The 20,183-nt window shown below is 31.3% G+C and overlaps 2 protein-coding genes across 2 annotated transcripts in view; one reads left to right on the top strand and one right to left on the bottom strand.

The window, feature by feature from the left end:
• LOC114129384 (kelch-like protein 17) overlaps window positions 1-15,387 on the top strand; it is a 45,201-nt gene extending 29,814 nt beyond the window's left edge. Inside the window, exons 2-12 of the mRNA XM_027994103.2 lie at window positions 2,254-2,387; window positions 2,482-2,578; window positions 2,638-2,759; window positions 4,707-4,821; window positions 5,721-5,827; window positions 7,102-7,218; window positions 10,062-10,275; window positions 10,390-10,534; window positions 11,355-11,611; window positions 12,251-12,506; window positions 14,098-15,387. Coding sequence (XP_027849904.2) covers window positions 2,254-2,387; window positions 2,482-2,578; window positions 2,638-2,759; window positions 4,707-4,821; window positions 5,721-5,827; window positions 7,102-7,218; window positions 10,062-10,275; window positions 10,390-10,534; window positions 11,355-11,611; window positions 12,251-12,506; window positions 14,098-14,413 — 1,880 coding nt within the window. The 3' untranslated portion in view covers window positions 14,414-15,387. The remainder of the gene's footprint in view (window positions 1-2,253; window positions 2,388-2,481; window positions 2,579-2,637; window positions 2,760-4,706; window positions 4,822-5,720; window positions 5,828-7,101; window positions 7,219-10,061; window positions 10,276-10,389; window positions 10,535-11,354; window positions 11,612-12,250; window positions 12,507-14,097) is intronic.
• Window positions 15,388-15,814: 427 nt separating this feature from the next.
• LOC114129387 (prohibitin-2) lies at window positions 15,815-19,656 on the bottom strand. Its single transcript, XM_027994107.2, has 7 exons — window positions 19,418-19,656; window positions 18,067-18,239; window positions 17,826-17,999; window positions 16,519-16,752; window positions 16,360-16,437; window positions 16,204-16,300; window positions 15,815-15,961 (listed from the first exon to the last, which is right to left on the bottom strand). The coding sequence occupies exons 1-7, from the start codon at window positions 19,539-19,541 to the stop codon at window positions 15,843-15,845; spliced, it is 999 nt and encodes a 332-aa protein (XP_027849908.2). The 5' UTR covers window positions 19,542-19,656; the 3' UTR covers window positions 15,815-15,842.
• Window positions 19,657-20,183: the final 527 nt, after the last annotated feature.

The following is a 20,183-nucleotide window of genomic DNA, read 5'->3' as shown; positions in this document are numbered from 1 at the left end:
GTCGTGCGTTTGTGGGCGCTCGTCAAGTCTGATTAAACCGGTCGGTCGGGTCGTCGCCAATTGACCCAAGACACGCGACTGCCGTGCGTATACATGCCAATCGTTAGAAAAGTCATCATTTAAAATATAATAATAATACATTGCAGTCTATATACCGTATACTGTATATTATGTGTTGTAGTCGTTATACTACAGTTTTCTTTTTTTTTCTGTTCCCCGCCTGCTTAATAGAGTTTACAGACGTATAGCAGATGATAATATGTTAAGTCTTAATTAAGTCCTACGTGAATTATATACATAATATAATAATTGCCAAACCATGAATTAGGTACTACATACTTCGTTGACTAAACGTGATGTACCTTTACGTCAAATACGCAAAACAAAATTAAAGAATATTAACTATTAAGTGTATAATATATATATGTATACTTATTACTTACATCAATAATAAAATAAAAAACTTTTTGACTGTGGTATAAAGTTCAATATTGTAATTAATTACGTATTCACTTATCACTATTAATAACTATTACCATTCCTATAACATAAAGCACAACATTAAAATGAAATTCTGTGTTCAATACAAATTTCGCTGAACTTATTTTTATAATTTATTATATAATATAAATCATGCGTCTTGTAAATTATAATAAGTAACCCTCCATAAAAATATTATTACTAAATTAAACGCCTAAGTAGTAAGTACTACCATCAACTATAAATATTTATCAATGTCAGTTTCTGTCCTAACTTATCTATAGTTATCAGGCATTTCCTTCATAAATAGTAAATTATGCGAACTTTAGCATCCATTTAAACATTTTAAAATTTGTTATTATCTAACAAATAACATTAATAACAATAACCCTTCGGTTGAATTTTTAATGAACCTCCCGAAATCATTGAAAAATCGACGATTAAAACTTACAATACCTATTAAAAAATATAAATATATTTCTGCATTATTATTATAGTATTATAATAAAGACATGACCTAACCTAACCTAATGAGCAGGGTTCGAGAATTATAGCATTTACATATTTTTCATTTATTCTAAAACATAAAAGTGTACGAAATAAATTTATTTCTCAATACCATGATATCCACTGAAATTTGATTGTGCATAATTTTGCATATTTCGTAGGATTTGGAAGAAGTGCTTATTTGGGGGGTTTTCTCGCTTTTTTTAATATTTTGAAAAATTCTTCAAATTTTAAACAAAAACCAAATCTACATACTTCAACTGATCAGAAAAATAAAGTGAAATGTGAATCCCTGAATTAAAAAAAAAAAAATAGTAATTCAATCGTATATTTTTTTATGTTTTTAAATAACTATGGCCCGCGTATCGCTTTTTTTATTTTTACTATTATTTTAAATAAATATTTTTAAACTTTGTACGTATATTTTGTGGGTTTTTAATGTATATTTTAGAGCTTATTTTGATGTTTTTAAGTGCTATAAGTCCCAAACCCTGCTAATGAGTATTGCGAACCTATATGATCGTTACTAAATTATAATTATAAGCTGGACGAGCACAAAAATCAGGGTTATATTTATTATTTTTGATTAAGATTAGAATTTTGATGTTGAGAACAATCATTGGATTCATATTATGTAAGTTGATAAGGTTATTCTTTTAATTGGTGCAACTTCTTAATTCTTATGTATACGAGTGTAGCATTATTTTTGAACTTTTCTGTAAACCCACATAATAAATTTTTATTATAAATATTCGCTCAAAATCATTAAAAAAAAAAAAAATAATAAAATAGTTACGCTCCAACAAAATAAAGGCCCGGGATACGCGTATAACATATAAAACAGATTAAACCATAAAAAAGTTTTTAGTATACACATAATTTGTGTTTCCCCCAAAAATTCGAGTTATCGACAGAATCCTTTTGCCGGCGCCAGTGATAGTGGTGGTGAAGGCGCCAATGCCCACCATGTCTGGTACGTTAAGGCACTATATTATACGATATTTATTCGGGAAACGCTTATGATATGTAGTGAAATATTATAAAATTCTATATATACAAGTATAATTTTATACCTATCCCACTTGGCATAAAAATATTGTAATAAATATAGTTGCACGACCGAATCATAATTATTAATTAAATTATGTTAAATTTAAGATCGTAATTCACAACTATTAAACAACATATTATAATAACGTATAGATATTTGCCCTTTACACTGTAATAGAATATTTCAATAATATGTGTATGATAAACATATTTCAGAACACGAAGAGACCGGCATCGAAGAACCACCCACTTGTGAATCCCCGGAACCGATGTCCTGTTACTTGCACCACGATCCCGACCATCCTATGTCGTCGTTTTCCGTTATCAACAAGATGCGAGTCAATATCCAGGTGAATAACTTAATTAAAAAATATACGATTTTTGTGCCAATTTGTATTAAGTTATCAGATGTTATATTAATTTTTTTCTCAATATAATTCACAGCTCTGCGACGTTTCCCTTCGAGTCGGTGATAGTGTAACAAAAGCTCATAGATTGGTGTTAGCTTCCTCTAGTCCTTATTTTTACGCTATGTTCAACGGTGAGTAAAATAAGTTTTTTTTTTTTCGTTAAAACATAATCTTTTTTTTTTTTTAATAGACGACATGGCTGAAAAATTACAATCCGAAGTCGAATTACATGACGTAGACTTGGGTGCTCTACAACTTCTAATCGAATATTCATATACTGGCCAAGTACACATAACAGACGAAAATGTTCAGGTTCGTATTTACCGAATGAAAGTTATTACTTCATAGTTTATACGATAATCAATTTGTTCATAATACAAATTTTCTTATCGTAATACTGTACCAACCAGTGGCGTGCACAGCTTTTTTGAATGGGAGGGGATATTCATTTTGATCTACGAGCGAAATCTTGAATTTTAAACCTAAATTTTTTTTCATGTAAACAATAAATCATTGCAAAAACATCCAAAGGGGGGATATGACACCCTGATCCCCCCGTGAGCACGCCACTGGTACCAACTATCGTCCGAGTTCTAATACAAAGTTAAAAATAGAATAAATCTTGAAAGTTATAAAATATATTTTTATACATATTACTTCATTTACGTGGAATCACCCAAAATATTTCACCTAATTAATATTATGTGTAAAACATTTTAAGTATAGTAGCTTTAACATTTTGAATATTTGAATATTGATCTATTTTTGGCTATCGTTAGGTATATGAACAACTATTTTTGACATTATATTTGAATTTTTATGCTTAACTAATGTCTTTTTTTTTTTACTCCCAATTGTCCCATCATATATTTGTTCTAGATCGAAAAATATTATACCTTGTAAATAGTTAATATAATTTTAATAATTGTATTACATTGTTTAAAAGCACTTCTAGTTATTAAAAGTGAAAAAAGGCAAAATTTAATTATACGATAGTTTTCGAAATTATGTTTTGTAGGTATATTTTATGTTTGGAATTGGTTTAGTAGTTGGTAGTTAGTACACTGACATCCTAAACGCAGTGCTTGACTAAAATAAGAAAATGACCACTATTGTAACTCAATCGTAATGAAAATATATGGTCCTTTCCGAGGACCTATCAGAAAAACATAACAAATAAAATCTGACACAAAAATGTTGGTTGCATGTTCTGGCTTTACGGTAACATATTTTTAGTTGCTTTCTGGCAACATAAGAATTACGATCACCAACAATTCTCTAACTAGAAATGACACACATAAGACATAACCTATGTAGTACACTAGTATATATGTACGTTACGTACTTATATAAGAAATACAGATTCGCATCTCCAAAAAAAAAAAAAATAAGATTAAAGGGCATTCGTGAAGGCACGTACGAAATATTATATACTCGAAACTGCCCTCAGGGGGTTAGGAAAGGAACGAGAAAAGAAAGAAAACCGAAAGTTAATATATATATACACGCACACGCCAACTATAATCCTATCATCATCAATCTCGAGAGAAGACGACGCAAGTTTTCTCTTTCTCCCAAAACAATTCAATATTTCTATCTCTATTTTCGTACCTTATTTTTATTAATGATTCACATCGGTTAGTTTATAATTTATATTTATATATAATAGCTACATAGGTACCTACATCAATAAAAACTAATACTCTTTAATCTGATTTATCGTGTTTTCAATTTTGTAGCTTATACTTCTTATACTTTGCGACTTTAATTGTATTTTACTTCAATCGAATAGATAAAAATAGTTGTCCATTTAGGGATCTTACTTTCGTGAAATGGATTGTAAATATCCTATCGGGATCCAAAATTAGACGAAATTAGTCGTTGACCTTATTCGGTCTATTACACATGCTGTAGCTCAGTTCATCGGTCGTGGCATTTGATTATGAACTTTTGTTTGCCCTTATAACAACAATCCGTTTTTCTCGCCCGCGGCCGCGGCGGCACGGTCATAACTAGGTCAGACGTTACGTGCTTAAGGGCTGAAGTTTAACGTCATATTATTAGATATATATTAATATATACCTAACAAGTAGTGATGTCACGGTATAGTGGTGGTGTCATTGTACGTCCAAGGACATTACCGCCGCCGTGAGTTTTCGTACGGACAATAACTTTTCCACTATTCGCAGGATTAATATTTTAATATATACGAAAAATACGAAAATATTATATTTCACGATGCCGCATTTTTTTCTACAGGTACTTTTACCCGCCTCTTCATTGCTCCAGATAAACTCTGTCCGAGACGCATGCTGTACGTTCCTGATGAAACAGTTACACCCGACCAATTGTCTGGGTATCAGACAATTTGCCGGTAAGTGTCCTCACACACCAATTATAATGTAATTAAAACATAATTTATACATTGACAATTGAGTTTTAATTAATTAAACATAACGTATAAACAAAATACGAGTTGAATAATATTTTAACTCGAGGATATGCGAATATAATACAAATAATATATGACTATGTAACTTCAGGGGTATAGTATAAGCCTGGCGTGTCGCGCGTTTATTTATTCACGACAATAATCAATATACCGATTACGAATGTGTGGTGGACAGTTCGTTGTACACACGTATATAAAACTTATATTATTTATAGGTACCTATATATACTTTGTGAATATAATATATTATTATGTAAAATGTCGAACGTGATCTATGAACGTTGTCCATTCCTCTCTCCGTACTGAGCTGCGAAGCAGATTGCACTCGTTAACATTTCCTTATAAATACTTGAAGGTTTTCGATATTTTTCTCAAAAGAATTTTGTTCACAAGAAAACTATTAACGAAATACAAATAATAACCTCTTCAATAATATCACTAATACTTATATCCTATCATAAAACTATAAAAGTCGTCGACGTAGAGAACTTCCATTTACTAGAGGCGATTGGCTTTAAGCCATTTGGAAGCCCAGTAGATTAACAAGTAACGATCCAAAAAGTAAATTAACTCTATAAAGTAGCGGTGACGTACTCGTACATCCTCAGATGTGCATTAGCTATAAAACCAAAAGTAAACTGCTTTCGACAATATACATTATATATCTTTAGATATTAAATATTATATTATATTAATGTTGGCAGACGGAGATCTTTAATACGATAGATTTGAATAAATATAAATAAAACTAGTATTTTCTCATAAGGAACAATAAATGATTTGGAATAATTAATAAAGTATTTATTTTTCGCTTGTTTTAGAGACGCATTCGTGCAACGAACTGAGGACCCGGTCACACCGCTATGCATTGCAAAATTTTGAAGAAGTGGTGAAAACCGAAGAATTTCTTTTTCTATCGTACTCCGAGGTAATCGACCTGCGGGCTGCGGCTACTGTAGCACATTTTATTTACGTACCTATCAAATATAATATTAATATAAACCTGCTATAGAACTTACTGCTGCAGCGATTCCCACAAAGGTCGTCGACGTTTGGCGGTCCTTTGCGCGGTGGGCTGGCAGTCTGTCAACCCAGACGGACTGGGGTAGAAACTTGTAATGAGTGCAGGGCGAAACCTCGCTGACATAGGTTGAGGGGGGTGATTATATATGGCGTCACAGACCGTCGGGTCCTTGACAGCGCTTGGTATAGACTAATGAGAATTTTCACCCCGCGTGAACGCTAAATTGCTACTATACCTTTCCACAAAATATTATCATTATTATTATTATTATTACAATTATTTATATTGTACTTACTCCGCGTGAAATTGTTTTTTAATCAGGAAGAGTAATATGATTTTAATACAACCAAAATATATACACTTTTTAATAATATCGCACTATTAAACTTAAGTTTATTTTTCAAATTTTAGTCCGTAGACATATTTTTTATTACGGCTACATTGCGACTACACTTTGTACACCATAAAGTTAAATGTTAATTAAATTCCCCTACAACACAGACTTATATTTTTAATATTATCTATTATGCGTATTTTTGTGTATTTGATATCGGTCGTCTGACAAACATGAAACAAAATTATGTCGTTTTATTCGTCAAGACTCTCTCCACGCGTCTGTTTAATATATACGACGTATAGGCGTACGTGGCTTTTTCCCCGCGGCAGACATCTTATTAATATAATAGGTACACATAGAACGAAACAATATTATACACATACCAGGTAGAAAATCAATGGGACACGGAGATAAAATACAGGATAAAGTTCCACCGCGAAGGCGATTGAATAAAATAATACACAAACTTATATTATATCAGTAGACACAGTGAGCCAGCTGCCTCCGGCGACGCGTATAATGGTTTATATATGCATTATACCTGTATAGTGTTTTTTTTTGTAATAACTAATATGTGATATATATAAAATCGTTACACGTGATAGGAAAATTGATTAAAAATCTACGCATGAGGAGAAAGACTGTGGTTAAATAGATTGAATCATAGTATAAGGTTAACTGGAGTATAGCGATATAGGTTTGTATAACTCGACCGCCTGGACGGATATGGGTAATAATATAATGTCATCCGGTTAAAAATAAAATGTAAACAATTTAGACTTATCTTATCAAAGACGAAAAAAAACTGCAGTATAAAACATTTCGTTTGTGTGATTTTCAGGTTGAAAATTTAGTATCTAACGACAAATTGAACGTTGTGTCCGAAGAGCAGGTTTTCGTGGCTGTCATGGATTGGATCAAACATAATCCCTCCGAACGATCGCAATACATCGCTCAGGTACAATAATGAACGACTCTTATAACATACAGTGATTTGCCAACTATACTCACTCTTATTTTTTTCATTTAATAATGAATTTATTCTTATTTTATTTTTTGGAGTTTTTAGTAAACCTGATGACCTTATTTTCAAATACTTCGACACTATTTAAATAGTTATCCTATGTCGATACCAAATTCTTTTTTTCAAGTAAAAATTGCCTTTTTTTGGTAAATTATTTGGTAGATACATACTGTAGCTAAATACATCTTATTAACTCAAAAAACTATGCGTTCGAATTTTGATTTAAATATACATCGTCAGCATATTCAAAATACCACCCACTCGACAATTTAACGGATGATAATTATATTTAATTATAACCTAACCTAAGGGTGGTTCTCATTTGAAAAAAAAAAATGATATCACCATAGAAACACTGTATAAAATAATATTTTACAAAATCTAAGTATTTAAAAATATGGTCATTTAATACTTTCCAATAAAACATATCTGCTTTGTTAAAGAAAAATATGAGGATGAGTATGCTTAGTAAATAATATATGTTTTATTATACTATAATCACCAGACGCCCTTAATGTTTTTCTTGTACTTACAAATTTCGTCTAAAGTATACTTACCAAAATATAATATACTTCTCGAAAACTATCGAAATTATTTATTTATGTCTAGGGAATTTCTCGTACAATAAACTCTTGTAAAATCCTAATACAGGATACTCGACTCGAGTTCATAAAGTACACAATACTGCTGACGAGTGCACGTGAGATACTCGAGCCGTTAATGGCAAGATCGGTAAAATTAGTGGAGCTGACAACTTGTTAGATGTGATCGCCTACTATTATAATATAGATATATATCTATAGATACGTTGGTTAGGTTATTACATTATATGGCCATGTAGGTGTTCGTAACTCCGTGTTGCAGACTAAACAATTATCATATTATCTATAGCCCCATAGGTACCTAGGTATATTTTTTGATTTACCGCTTGCGCATTTATACGGCAATAAATAAATAATAATCATTATATTTGTGTCGGTGGCTATACCTACCATATTGCTGTCGAACGGATCACGACAGTGAAATGAATAATATATGTAATATATTATGTAAACGGTATATTACACGACAATAATTGTTCGTTATCTGGTTCGAATTACGGGACGATGCATTTATTTTAAATTTATAACATTTTTTTGTATCCACGGGCGACCACGGTGATATTTACGACGGGACCGTACCTACGCACAATTATAAGCAGTACCTATATGTATTATATGCGGCGGCGTACGGATTACGGATTCCCGTAAATATGCTACGGTTGCTATTTCAGATTTAAGACGCATACCTATAATAATAATCACGTGTATCGTTACGAAACTGAATAAAATGTTTTTGATACGACACGTGACATTCAAAAGACTTTAGCGGTGCACTCTGTACATGCATTATGATGATATTATATAAACGATAAAAACAGAGTACGAGATATTGCTCTATACAGAGTAGCCTATACCTCCTTGGCCTTAATTCCCCGCCCATTTAATTGCTTTTATTACTTCTACTGCATATAAGCAAAACAAAAACTATTTTATAGAGGATTAGCTCTTCATACCACATTAATATGACTACGAAAAATAAAATCATTTATATAATCACATAATATTTTTTTCATACATAATTTATAATAATCATAATATGAATTGTTTAATTTTCCTTTTTTTAACTACGTGCAACAAAAAACATTTGTATTCAGCAGAATCAATCATATGTTATTAGCTTTAATATTAGAGTAATTATTTGACTTAGGTATATGTATTATTCTACCCGCAGTTAAGATTAAAGAACATTATCTGTAAATAAAGTGTTTGGTTTCTTTTTACAATATTTCAATTTTTACGTAAATTATAAGTATTATGTAAAATATTAAAAATGCTCATAAAATTACCATAAAATTGAAATACTATAAAAATGTCTACATATATAAACCCAGACTTACTACATGTTCTTATTTTTTTAACTTTAAATTCTAAATAATGTAAAATATGCATTCTAATATTAAATATTATATAAATAAATGTGCTAACCTGCACATAAATCTGGTTCAGCTGAAAGCAAATTTGCTATGTTAAGTATGGATCAGAGGGAAAAAATAAAATAAAACACAAACATCTTTCAAATAAAATTTTATCGTGATTTCATCCATAAATGGTTATTTTTTTGGATTTAAGTTAGAACTTTTTCTTTAGTGTTTTTTTATTTGGTACCTATATTGTATAATCAATTTTGTTGTACCTATATGGATGTTAAGTTCCTGAATAGATATGCACATCACGTATGCTATATAATATATATACCTACTAAAATGGAAACGTGCGGGGTTGATAACTCCTAAAGATAACTCGGGATAAATCTGAGTAATATTGAAAATGAATTAATAAAATCCTATGTAAACATAATACCTATTGTAAGCTGTAAAAATCATAGGGAATAGTATGTTTTGGCATAACTTTTTCAAATTTACCCCCTCCTCTCCTCCCAGAAAATTATATAAATATCTTAAGTCGTGTGTCATTACATATAACTTATATATGATATAAGTTATATTGCTGGACACTGATTAAATCATTAATCTGCAGTCATAATCGTATACACTATATATATGCAATACGATGCAATTGGTGTCTTGCAGCAAAGATACAAATGATTATTTATTAGGTACATTTAATTGAACTTTATGGAGATCTAGTCACTTGCTAGTTATAGGTGCCTAAATTAGAGAAATTTCTACCGTTGATAAAAAATATATAACGCCTAAAACGTATTTTATATTGCAGCTTTTGGGACACGTGCGACTAGCCCAAATGTCAAAGATGTTCCTGTTGAACGTAGTCGAAACGGAACCTTTGGTGCGCAGTGAGCCTAGTTGCAAGGACCTGTTGTTGGGTGCCATGAAGTACCATTTATTGCCTGACCAGAGGTCCGATTTTGCTAGTAAGCAGACAGAACAACGGAGCCCGGACGGACTGATGCCGTACATATTCGCTATTGGTGAGCGTTTGATGAATAATAAATATCCATAGTATTTTATACATCTAATTATTATCGTTCAACGCGTTATTCTATAATCGAATAATATTATATTTTATTGTTGAATTTCAAAAGGAGGTGGTAGCTTGTTCACTATACACAGCGCTGGTGAATGTTATAACCCTAGACACGACCGTTGGCTGCCGATCGCGCCCATGTCAAAATGTCGAAGTCGCGCGGGTATCGTGTCACTGGGCAAATTGATCTACGCTATCGGAGGGTAACTTTACTCTTCTGCCGTATTATTACATATATATATTTTTATTTTTTTTTAACTATCTGTAGCAAATATCAAGTTTATATGTATACATATATATGAGTCATTTTGGATAGATATAATGTTAATATGTTATGTTTATGTTTTTATCAAAGAAATTAATTTATACCATACAGTAAAATAAATAAAGTATCTACGTAATGTTACTTACTTAAAATATATATGTATCCGTGTGTTATAATTACACTTAAGCGAGAATCAATTTCACACATCAATAATACCTATATTATTAATATTTAATTTTTACTGTAATAAAATAATATAATGTATGCATTAAAATGTTATGAATAAAAATTATCGTAAAAATAAGAATTTAATAAAAAAAAGTTAAGTTAGATTGGATTAATACTAGTACAGTACCTATACATTGTTTTTACAATTATATAATTACAATATAATCATATTATTCATTTTTCGAAATTTTCCCCACATAATACTATACTTACTTATGTATATTATAAAGGGTACCAGATAGTAGTTTTTTGTTGTGCCAATTCAGTATTTGACTTGGTTGTTTTTACATTTTGGTTAGTGATTATTCACGCAGGAAGTCAATGTTGATTACCTACTTTCCGCTTTCGGAGTAATACCTCAGTTCAGTTCAAAGTCATATATTCAAAGAATAAATTTATAAATATGTCATATATAATATGGATACAATGATACATACATAATATCATATAATATACCAAACGATTATCCTTCATACCACGACTTTTAATCCTTTGATATTATATTGTTTACCGTTTATATTATATTTTAGATACGATGGCATTGTGGACCTTTCTTCGGCAGAGTGTTACGACCCGAACTGTAACAAGTGGTCGGCTGTCACGTCACTAGGCACGAAAAGGAGCTGTTTGGGAATTAGCGCTAACCACGGGTTACTGTATGTGTGCGGCGGTTTTGATGGTGCATCCTGCCTGAGCAGTGTGGAACGATACGACCCACTGACCGGCGTTTGGTCGTCATGTCCTAGCATGACAACCCGTCGGCGATATTGTCGCGTATCCGTCGTCGGTAAGACCACTAAGTTAAGGTCTTAAGGATTTTAATTTACATGTATTGCGTGTATATTATACAATATACATTATGTTTTTAATTAATATAATTTTATAGTCTATATAGATAGGTATATTAAATAGCCAAAAGTTATATACTTGATATTTATATTACAATATGTATACTCTTTACCTAACCATTAATCTCATACGTTTTATAAATACATAAATATAAAATATATGTCCAGTGTAGCTACTAGATTCTATGATCTATAGTTAAAAATTCATATTTACCTTTACAATTTTCAAGGATTGTCATCTTCATAAAAAAAGTATTGAGGTGAAACATTATTAAACTCAAAAGATATGTTAGGGTTAGACACACACGGTACAATTAATAACTATATGGGTACCTACATGGCTACATATTGATATATTACAGGTACTAAATGTAATACCACTATCTTTTAATTTATAACTGTAATAATTTCCTAGTGAATATACGACACTATAGAGCTAGTTAGGTTAGGTTACCTTGATTTTGTCAACTATCCATTTCAAAGTTTCCCATATCAACTTTTTTATTTTATTAAGACAATTAAAACATCTTAGAATTTGTAATTATAATTTACCTTTTCGTTTTGTGGTTGCCCTCTAGACAACTGTCTGTACGCTTTGGGAGGCTTTGACTCGACCAACTACCAGTCAACAGTGGAGAGGTACGATCCGAGAATGAGCAAGTGGATGACGGTGCCGGCCATGAGTAGCAGACGTAGTAGCTGCGCCGTGGCCACGTTGGATGATATGCTTTATTGCGTGGGTGGCAATGATGGGACAATGTGCATGTCGAGCGGCGAACGGTTGAACGTCAGACGGAACGCTTGGGAGCCCATAGCTACCATGCAGTGTCGCAGGTAACTGAACGTCCGAGAAACTAAGAGAGTATTTCCCACAGATATAAAATACTTTATTAAATGGTATTTTATATCTGTGGTATTTCCATAACATTTATCAGGTTCTGTGTATTTTAAATGGAGTCCAAGGAGTTGATATAATTTATTTATACCTTTAGCGTCCATTACAATAATAGATGTAGGTACTATTTGATTATCTGAGTAATTCGTGAATTCGTGATGTTCGTAGTTCTTATCTACTGATTTTCATATCCACTTATTTTTAAATTCACTGTCGAATCATGACATTGTGCGCTATTTTAACATTATTAGTTCAAAAATAAATGTTGAACATATTAATATTATGTGTGTTAGACCTGAGGGGTGAATATATTATACGCGTAAACCTGCAACTAGTGCAACTGCATATACAATAATGCACTGATAAATGTATGTATCCCAAACTATACCTAGTTAGTACAATAATAACTAGTAAATATATTGCACATTATAGAACATGTTTAGCAATTTAAATTAATTAAAAACGAAATAGAAAATAACATAATGCCAAATATCTTTTGAAAAGTCAATATTTATTTCAAGGAAACTAGTTGGTTACTAAGAAAAACGTGGACTTTCTTTGATAATTAAATAGGGTTAGGGTATTGGTGTCGGTCATTTATTAAGGAGTAAAATGTAGACAATTAAATTTACATGTTGTATCGACAGCGTGTAAGTCATGCCTAAATAAATTACATAAAAAAATATGACTTATTATGTCAAGAAGCACAGTTAATACAAAGTATTTACAAGTAAATTTCACCATAAAAATAGGATTTCTCGTAAAAATGTTGTCACACCCTTTAATCACCTTAATGATTGAATTTCTAAGACAGTTAAAATTTAGAACCTTCCTTAAACGGTGTCTACAACATAAAATCAACATCTAAAAATTTAAAATTTCTTATTCACGCAGTTTAGCGGTTGTCTTTTAATTGGATCACGACAGTGATGAGAAAATTCTTTTTAATAATGAATTAATTCAAGTGCAAGACATTAAATATGAACTAGTTCAAATTCTTATTTATAGTTTTTAAAATTAACTAGTTACTAGGTAGTTCATGTTATTATCAAGAATTATAAAAATATTAAAAACAGGTAATTAAAATTATTATGAAGTATCCTTTCAGTACCTATTTAAATGCGTTGTTAATTAACTTTATATAAAATGATAATTATTAAAATATAAAAATATTAATATGTTCTATGAAAATTAAATTATGTATTTAACCATGTATTGGCCCCCGAAGGTCTTAATCCATCATCCGGGCCCGACTGAGTTATAACTGCTATCACACGCGATTCGACATTAAGGCCATCATAAAACATATAACCGACCGATGCTATTGAATACCGATGCTAAAATATGTTTTTTTACATATATTATACTTAATACTCAAACGTATATAGACTCTTTTTCCGTCTACAGCGGACGCTTGCGCCCGTACCCGACTAAATCATATATATAATATCATACCGTTCGCGGATAACAGGTGCGGGTATTACATATTATTTATTATATTGATGTGTGCGGTTTTGTCGTGTGTCGCAGGGCCACTCACGACATGGTCGAACTGGACGGCGGGCTGCTGGTGCTCGGCGGCAACGACAGCAACTCGAGCCTGCACTCGACCGAGCGGTACGATCCCCGGATCAACAGGTGGACGATGTCGACGCCGATGCCGACGCGCCGGAGCTCGGTGGGCGCCGCTCTGCTGTACTGCTTCAACATGGACGGCAAGCTGACGGCCGCCGCCGCCGCCGGGTCCGCCGTCCTGAGCGGGGGCGTCGCGATGGTGACCGCCGCCGGTTCGGGCACGGCGTCCGTCACCAGTTCGCCGTACAAGTCCACGGCCACGTCCGTATGATTGCCGTGGTCGACCACCAGCGGTTGGCGGTCGAGCAACCACGACGATTCCGAACGTTCTCACTCGTTGCCAAACTAAGACCGCAGGACCGTGTCCTGCAGGACCCGTCTTATCTGCGACAACAGCACGCTGTACACACTGCGCGTTTGCCGAACGGTGGAAATCTCCACGGCGCAGTCGAATAATCGCGCGTACCTATCTATATATAAGATATTTAATTATAATATAATATAGTTATTAAGTATTTTCTCGCGGACGACGACTTAGTCGGACGGCATACCTATTCGCATATTGGCCGAGTTTCATTTATTCTCTCTCTCTCTCTCTCTCTGTATTTGCTTATTGCGGAATATCGTCTACGACCGTGTATACCTATTGGCTATTGATATTCTATTGGTCTGTATAACTACGCGGTACGGTATCGCAGGCATTTGGCGTTATAATAACACATTTTTAACTCAATAAATATGAGATATCTACTATACAAATGCATTAAAATGTGACGTATAATATACACCTACTTACATTAAAAAAAAAATCTATTTCGGACGAACAATCAAATTACCACTTTGTTTGGGGGACCAAAATGCTCATCCAATGTAAATTACGCATACGATTTTTAAACGCCGTACCTATTATAAATACCTACCTTAATGTTGATTTTTATTGGTTCCTAATAAATTTACCATTATTATTATTATTTAAGCACATTTGTATATTACACATATTATAGCAGAAGATTTAATGCGTGTCCTTTTACATATAATATATATAAATATTTAGCTTGTCTATATTATGTTTTTTTAGCATTTTTGTTATAATATAAGTTTGTACCAATTATTAAAATTTTTACTGTGATGGATAATAATTATTAATTTGTATATTTATCACCTGTACTATTATCACTTCAGATTTGAGCTATATATAAATTATACATGTTTTTTAATAATAGAATAAACCTTGTGATAATAGTGTTTTATGTTTTTTTTTTTTTAGTTGATTTCATATAGTATCAAATACCTGTTTGAAATTTTCAGTTTCAATATCAAAACATATTAGATGAAAATTCAAGTATGTGGATGAAACAATGTAAGTATTATAATAATACTTAAGAAGTTTAAACTGTTAAGCTTTGTCATAAAATAATGAATACTTTTATGAGTTAAATTAAAATAATAAAATGTATTAATATACAAAACATTAAATAAAGATTAAAGTTATTATCTCCATTAATTGTAGTATACTATATTAAGTGATATAGACTAATTTATACATCAAGGATCTAGCACATTAAGTCCATTTACTACATAATACAATATATCTTAAAATTAAAATATAATGAATTCTTTATTTGTCCTTGTACAGAAATAGAATTAAAAAGGTACAAAATAGTATATAGAATAAAGAGTGATAATAAAATTCATCTTTATTATTGTTTATTCGGTTTAATTAAGTTGGTTACAGTTTTGTTTGCAATACTACCAACACTTTGATCGGATTGAACTTTAATTTTTGTCTCATAATTTGATACTATGTTATATGATCCGCCTAAAATAATCACAAAAAACGTCACCCAAAAAATGTCTTCAATACACTATTTTTATTAGTTTTAAATTTATACACTTTTAACAAAGTATATATTACAAATAAAAAAAAAAAAAATTAACAGAACCATATTATATCTCAATTTTAGATTAAACTATACAAAGTTGTGTATGGAATATATTAAAGCAGTTCACATAATAATTTCGTACTACAGGAGATATAAATGCACCCAGTCTACTTCTTACTTTTCAATTTGTCACTTTGTTCATCAAATGAAGGATCACTTATGTTCAACATGAGGCCATTTCCACTGAGGAAAACTTTGTTTTGTGAAGTGGCAATCTAAACAACAAGTAGATTATTAGTCAAATTTATTCTTAGAATTATCATTCATATTATACCGTTCTGGAAATATTTTGTGCTGCCCTAATCTTACGAAGTTTTAAATAACCAGGATTTCTACCGACAGCTTCTCCTAAGTAGATATTTCAGTTAAGGCAAAATAACATCATACATATTAGGGTACTATAAATTATAAATGTATAATAATAAAAGGATATCATTTTTGCTGCTTCGGCTTCCCCCTCGGCTTGTAAAATCTTTTGTTGACGTTCTTGCTTGGCTCTTTCAACAAAGAACACAGCACGCTGCGCTTCTTGATGTGCTACTTGTTTTGCCTCAACAGCTGCAGTATACTCTTTACCAAAACTAAGTTCAGTAATAGAAACATCATCTAAAATAATATTGAAATCACGAGCTCGATCAACAAGTTGTTTTCTAATAAGCAGAGAAACCTATAAAAAAAAAAAATTTAGTTAATACTTAATAATAATTAACAATATTTTTTAATGATCATGTACTACGAGCCATAATAGAAAATTTAATAAAAAAAAAAAATTAAAATATATAACCTTATCCATCAAGAGAACACGCTGTTAAAACATATAGACCAACCACTGATGGCCAAATGCTCGCTAAGGCCTAATTTTCTTCTTTAAGGTACCTAGCTACTCATTATCATTAACTGTTAGCATTAGTGCCATGTCTAGGAGGATTTAAGAGATGAGTGTACACATTCACAGCAAGATAGATTTATGTTATTCATTATTTAAATTGAATTGATATATTATATTTTTATGGCTTTGTAAGCATCGTGCATCATATTTTCGTATAGAAATATAAACATTTTGAGCTTTTATTGGGTAGGCAGAAATCCCGGTGGAAATCACAAGCGGTGTACATTTTTCAATTTATAATCAGTGTTTACACCTCTATACATCCACCTCGTATACAGTTCTAGTCAGAAGTACCTAAAATTATATTGATTATTTCTTTCCTAACTTTTCACATATTTTAATAACATGTTCATATAATTTAATATTTCTAATTATTACAATATATAGATTTGGTGATTTACTGAGTTCCACTCAGTGAGTTGAGTAAAATGTATTATTATTACTACTGCTTTTGTTAATATAATACATAAAATATATTCTAAAAAGGCTCTCTACTATCTATGTCTTCCTTAAAAATGTATGTACGTGTCAAAAAAAATTTTAGTATATAAAAAAGGTAAATCTAATGAATCTTTCTCTCCTAATTTTATGTAGTCTCTTTGAATATATAAAGATATTTTTTAGAGGGGGTGGGAGTGCTAAAAATGATTCTTGGCACCCAGCATTGATAATGCTATTCATGGGACCGATTAGAAGTACCACTCTAGCCACTGATCACAAATGATTGATAAAGACATTATGATAGACTATTATGCAAACCAGACTAATTTTAACCAGTTTTTCTAGGCAGAGTATTACCTTGAGTATAATTAACATATTATAATAAAAATAATAGGCAACATATTTAATACCTGCTGTCTTTGTGTAATTAGTTGTGATGCATTGTACTTGGCAACCACTGATTTTAAAACTTCATTGCAAATTGAAGGCAGAACTTTTTCATCATAATCAATACCTAAATGTTGGTACATATCTGGTAGCTTAATGGCATCTGGTCGGGATAATACACGAAGTGAAATATTAACCTGATAAATAAAAATAAAACCTTAATATAAAAACAATATCACCAGTATATTATGTTTACAATTATACCATTTGTAAATCTTTGGAACCTGTAGGTGAAGAGATTTTTCTAGGTCTTGACCTAATATCAAAGATGACTGGGTATTGGAACCATGGAAGACGAAAATGCAATCCTTCAGGGTAGACTTCTCTTTGTATACCACCAATACGATTGAACATGATGGCTCGATGACCACCCTCAACTATAAAAATAATATAGTTATACAAAACACTGAAAACCTAACATTATGTTTAAGACTTATTTTGTTTTAAAAAATGTTAATAGGTAGTTTTTGATAGTTAATAAAAAAAAAAAAAAACATCTAGTAGGTATACTAATTACTAGCTATTATGTAGGTAATTGAGAATATCAAATTATTTTTAAAACATATAATTTTTAGTATAATTTATGAAAGGTTAAGCAATTTTTAAAAATATTGTTTTGAATTATAATGTCCCGATGTGTAATTAGCACAAATTAATAAATAACGACAACAAAAAATTTGATAAATTTAAATATTATATCACACTATTATCTAAATATTAAATGAACTGTGTCTGTATAAAATTAAAATAAATTTAAACCCCAACATGACCAAAACTAATGACACCATTCTTGGACCTAACTCAGAATCAACCAAAAAAAATCTTAAATTTTAAAAATATAATCAACAAAATATAATTGAATAGTAATATGCAGTGGCATAATTAAGGGGAGGAGGGGGTGATGTAGGAAATATATCACCTCTAGACCTTTTTTTTAAAATATAATGAATTAGAATTTGTGAGATACCTATAAATGTTACTTTTTTTTACAAATGAAAAATATCTGTATCACCCCCTGCAGAGTAGTCTTAGTTACGCCTTACGCCACTGGTAATATGAATCAGTGGCGCAACCAGGGGGGTGGACTCTGGGTCCGGACCCTCCCCTTGGCTCGTATTATTAATTATTATATTATTAATTAATAAATAAAACACCACTTTGGTTTTTCTTTGAGAAATGTCTATATTAGCATTTAGCATTTATTTAATATTTAAAGTAATAGGTAATACTAATTAAAAAATATATTGTTAATATAAACATGTATTTTTTATAAAAATTAAGATAGTTTATTTTGTTGGACCCCTCCCATGAAAAATTCCTAGTTGCGCCACTGATATGAATGTAACATTATGTAAATACTTTAAACAATCGTGCTTAGTAATTAAGATACTGTAACTAACAGGCAATAGCCCTTACTGGGCTTACTGCTGAGTTGTAATAAAGATCTATAAAATAAATAAAGAATATCACATTACATAAACAATCAAAATTAATTGTTGTTAATAAATTAAATGTTAATCTTTTAATAAAATTAAATTTGCCAACATGATGTTACCTGTGAACATGGAATTAGCCAAACCGTATCCAACGAGTCCAACACCAGCGACAAGTTTCATGCCTAAACTCAGACCTTTGGCCGCTCCCATTTTGTTGACAAAGTCGTTCACTTTATTGTCCATACTTAGAGCCTTGTATAATTTATTATTTAAAAAATCTAAACTTTAATTTATTCACTCCTAAGTCCTGAGTCCTGAGGTCTATGAAGAAAACGAAATTTTTTTCATTATCACATCAATCATAACCTCAAAATCACCGGTAATGACTGACACAGTGGTTCATAAAATAGTAGCATGAAATGTATTAAACGTAAACGTTTGATAATCATAGATAATAATTATCTATGTTGATAATAGTGGAATATTGTTCTGTGATAATAGAGAAATTCGGACCGTGGGCTGTTTAACGTTTAAAATATATTTTAATTCGTGGTGTTTACTAAACGACGAAGTAAACATTTGCTAACAGTGGCAGGGCAAGTTAAAATTTATATGTGGGCGAAGTAAACTTAAAGAGGCTCTTTTTAAAAATTGTTTAGTAAACATTTTTTAAGTAACAAAGAACGCGAGGCCCTTTGAGGTGCGAGACAGTGGGCAATGGTCCACACCGCCCACTCCTAGCGCCACCACTGCAAACATTGTAAACGTCAAACGCCATGATCCACCGTTTGGTCTGTTTAGTTCAAACAACTTAAACAATTGTTAAGTTTATTACACAGATACTGAGATACCTATAGGTAATAAAAATAAACTTCAACATTTTTT

This window comes from Aphis gossypii, chromosome 1 (genome assembly GCF_020184175.1).
Source record: "Aphis gossypii isolate Hap1 chromosome 1, ASM2018417v2, whole genome shotgun sequence".
Taxonomy (NCBI): Eukaryota; Metazoa; Arthropoda; class Insecta; order Hemiptera; family Aphididae; genus Aphis; species Aphis gossypii.
The sequence above is the reverse complement of the archived record's forward strand: the minus strand, read 5'-3'. Positions and strand labels throughout refer to the sequence as shown.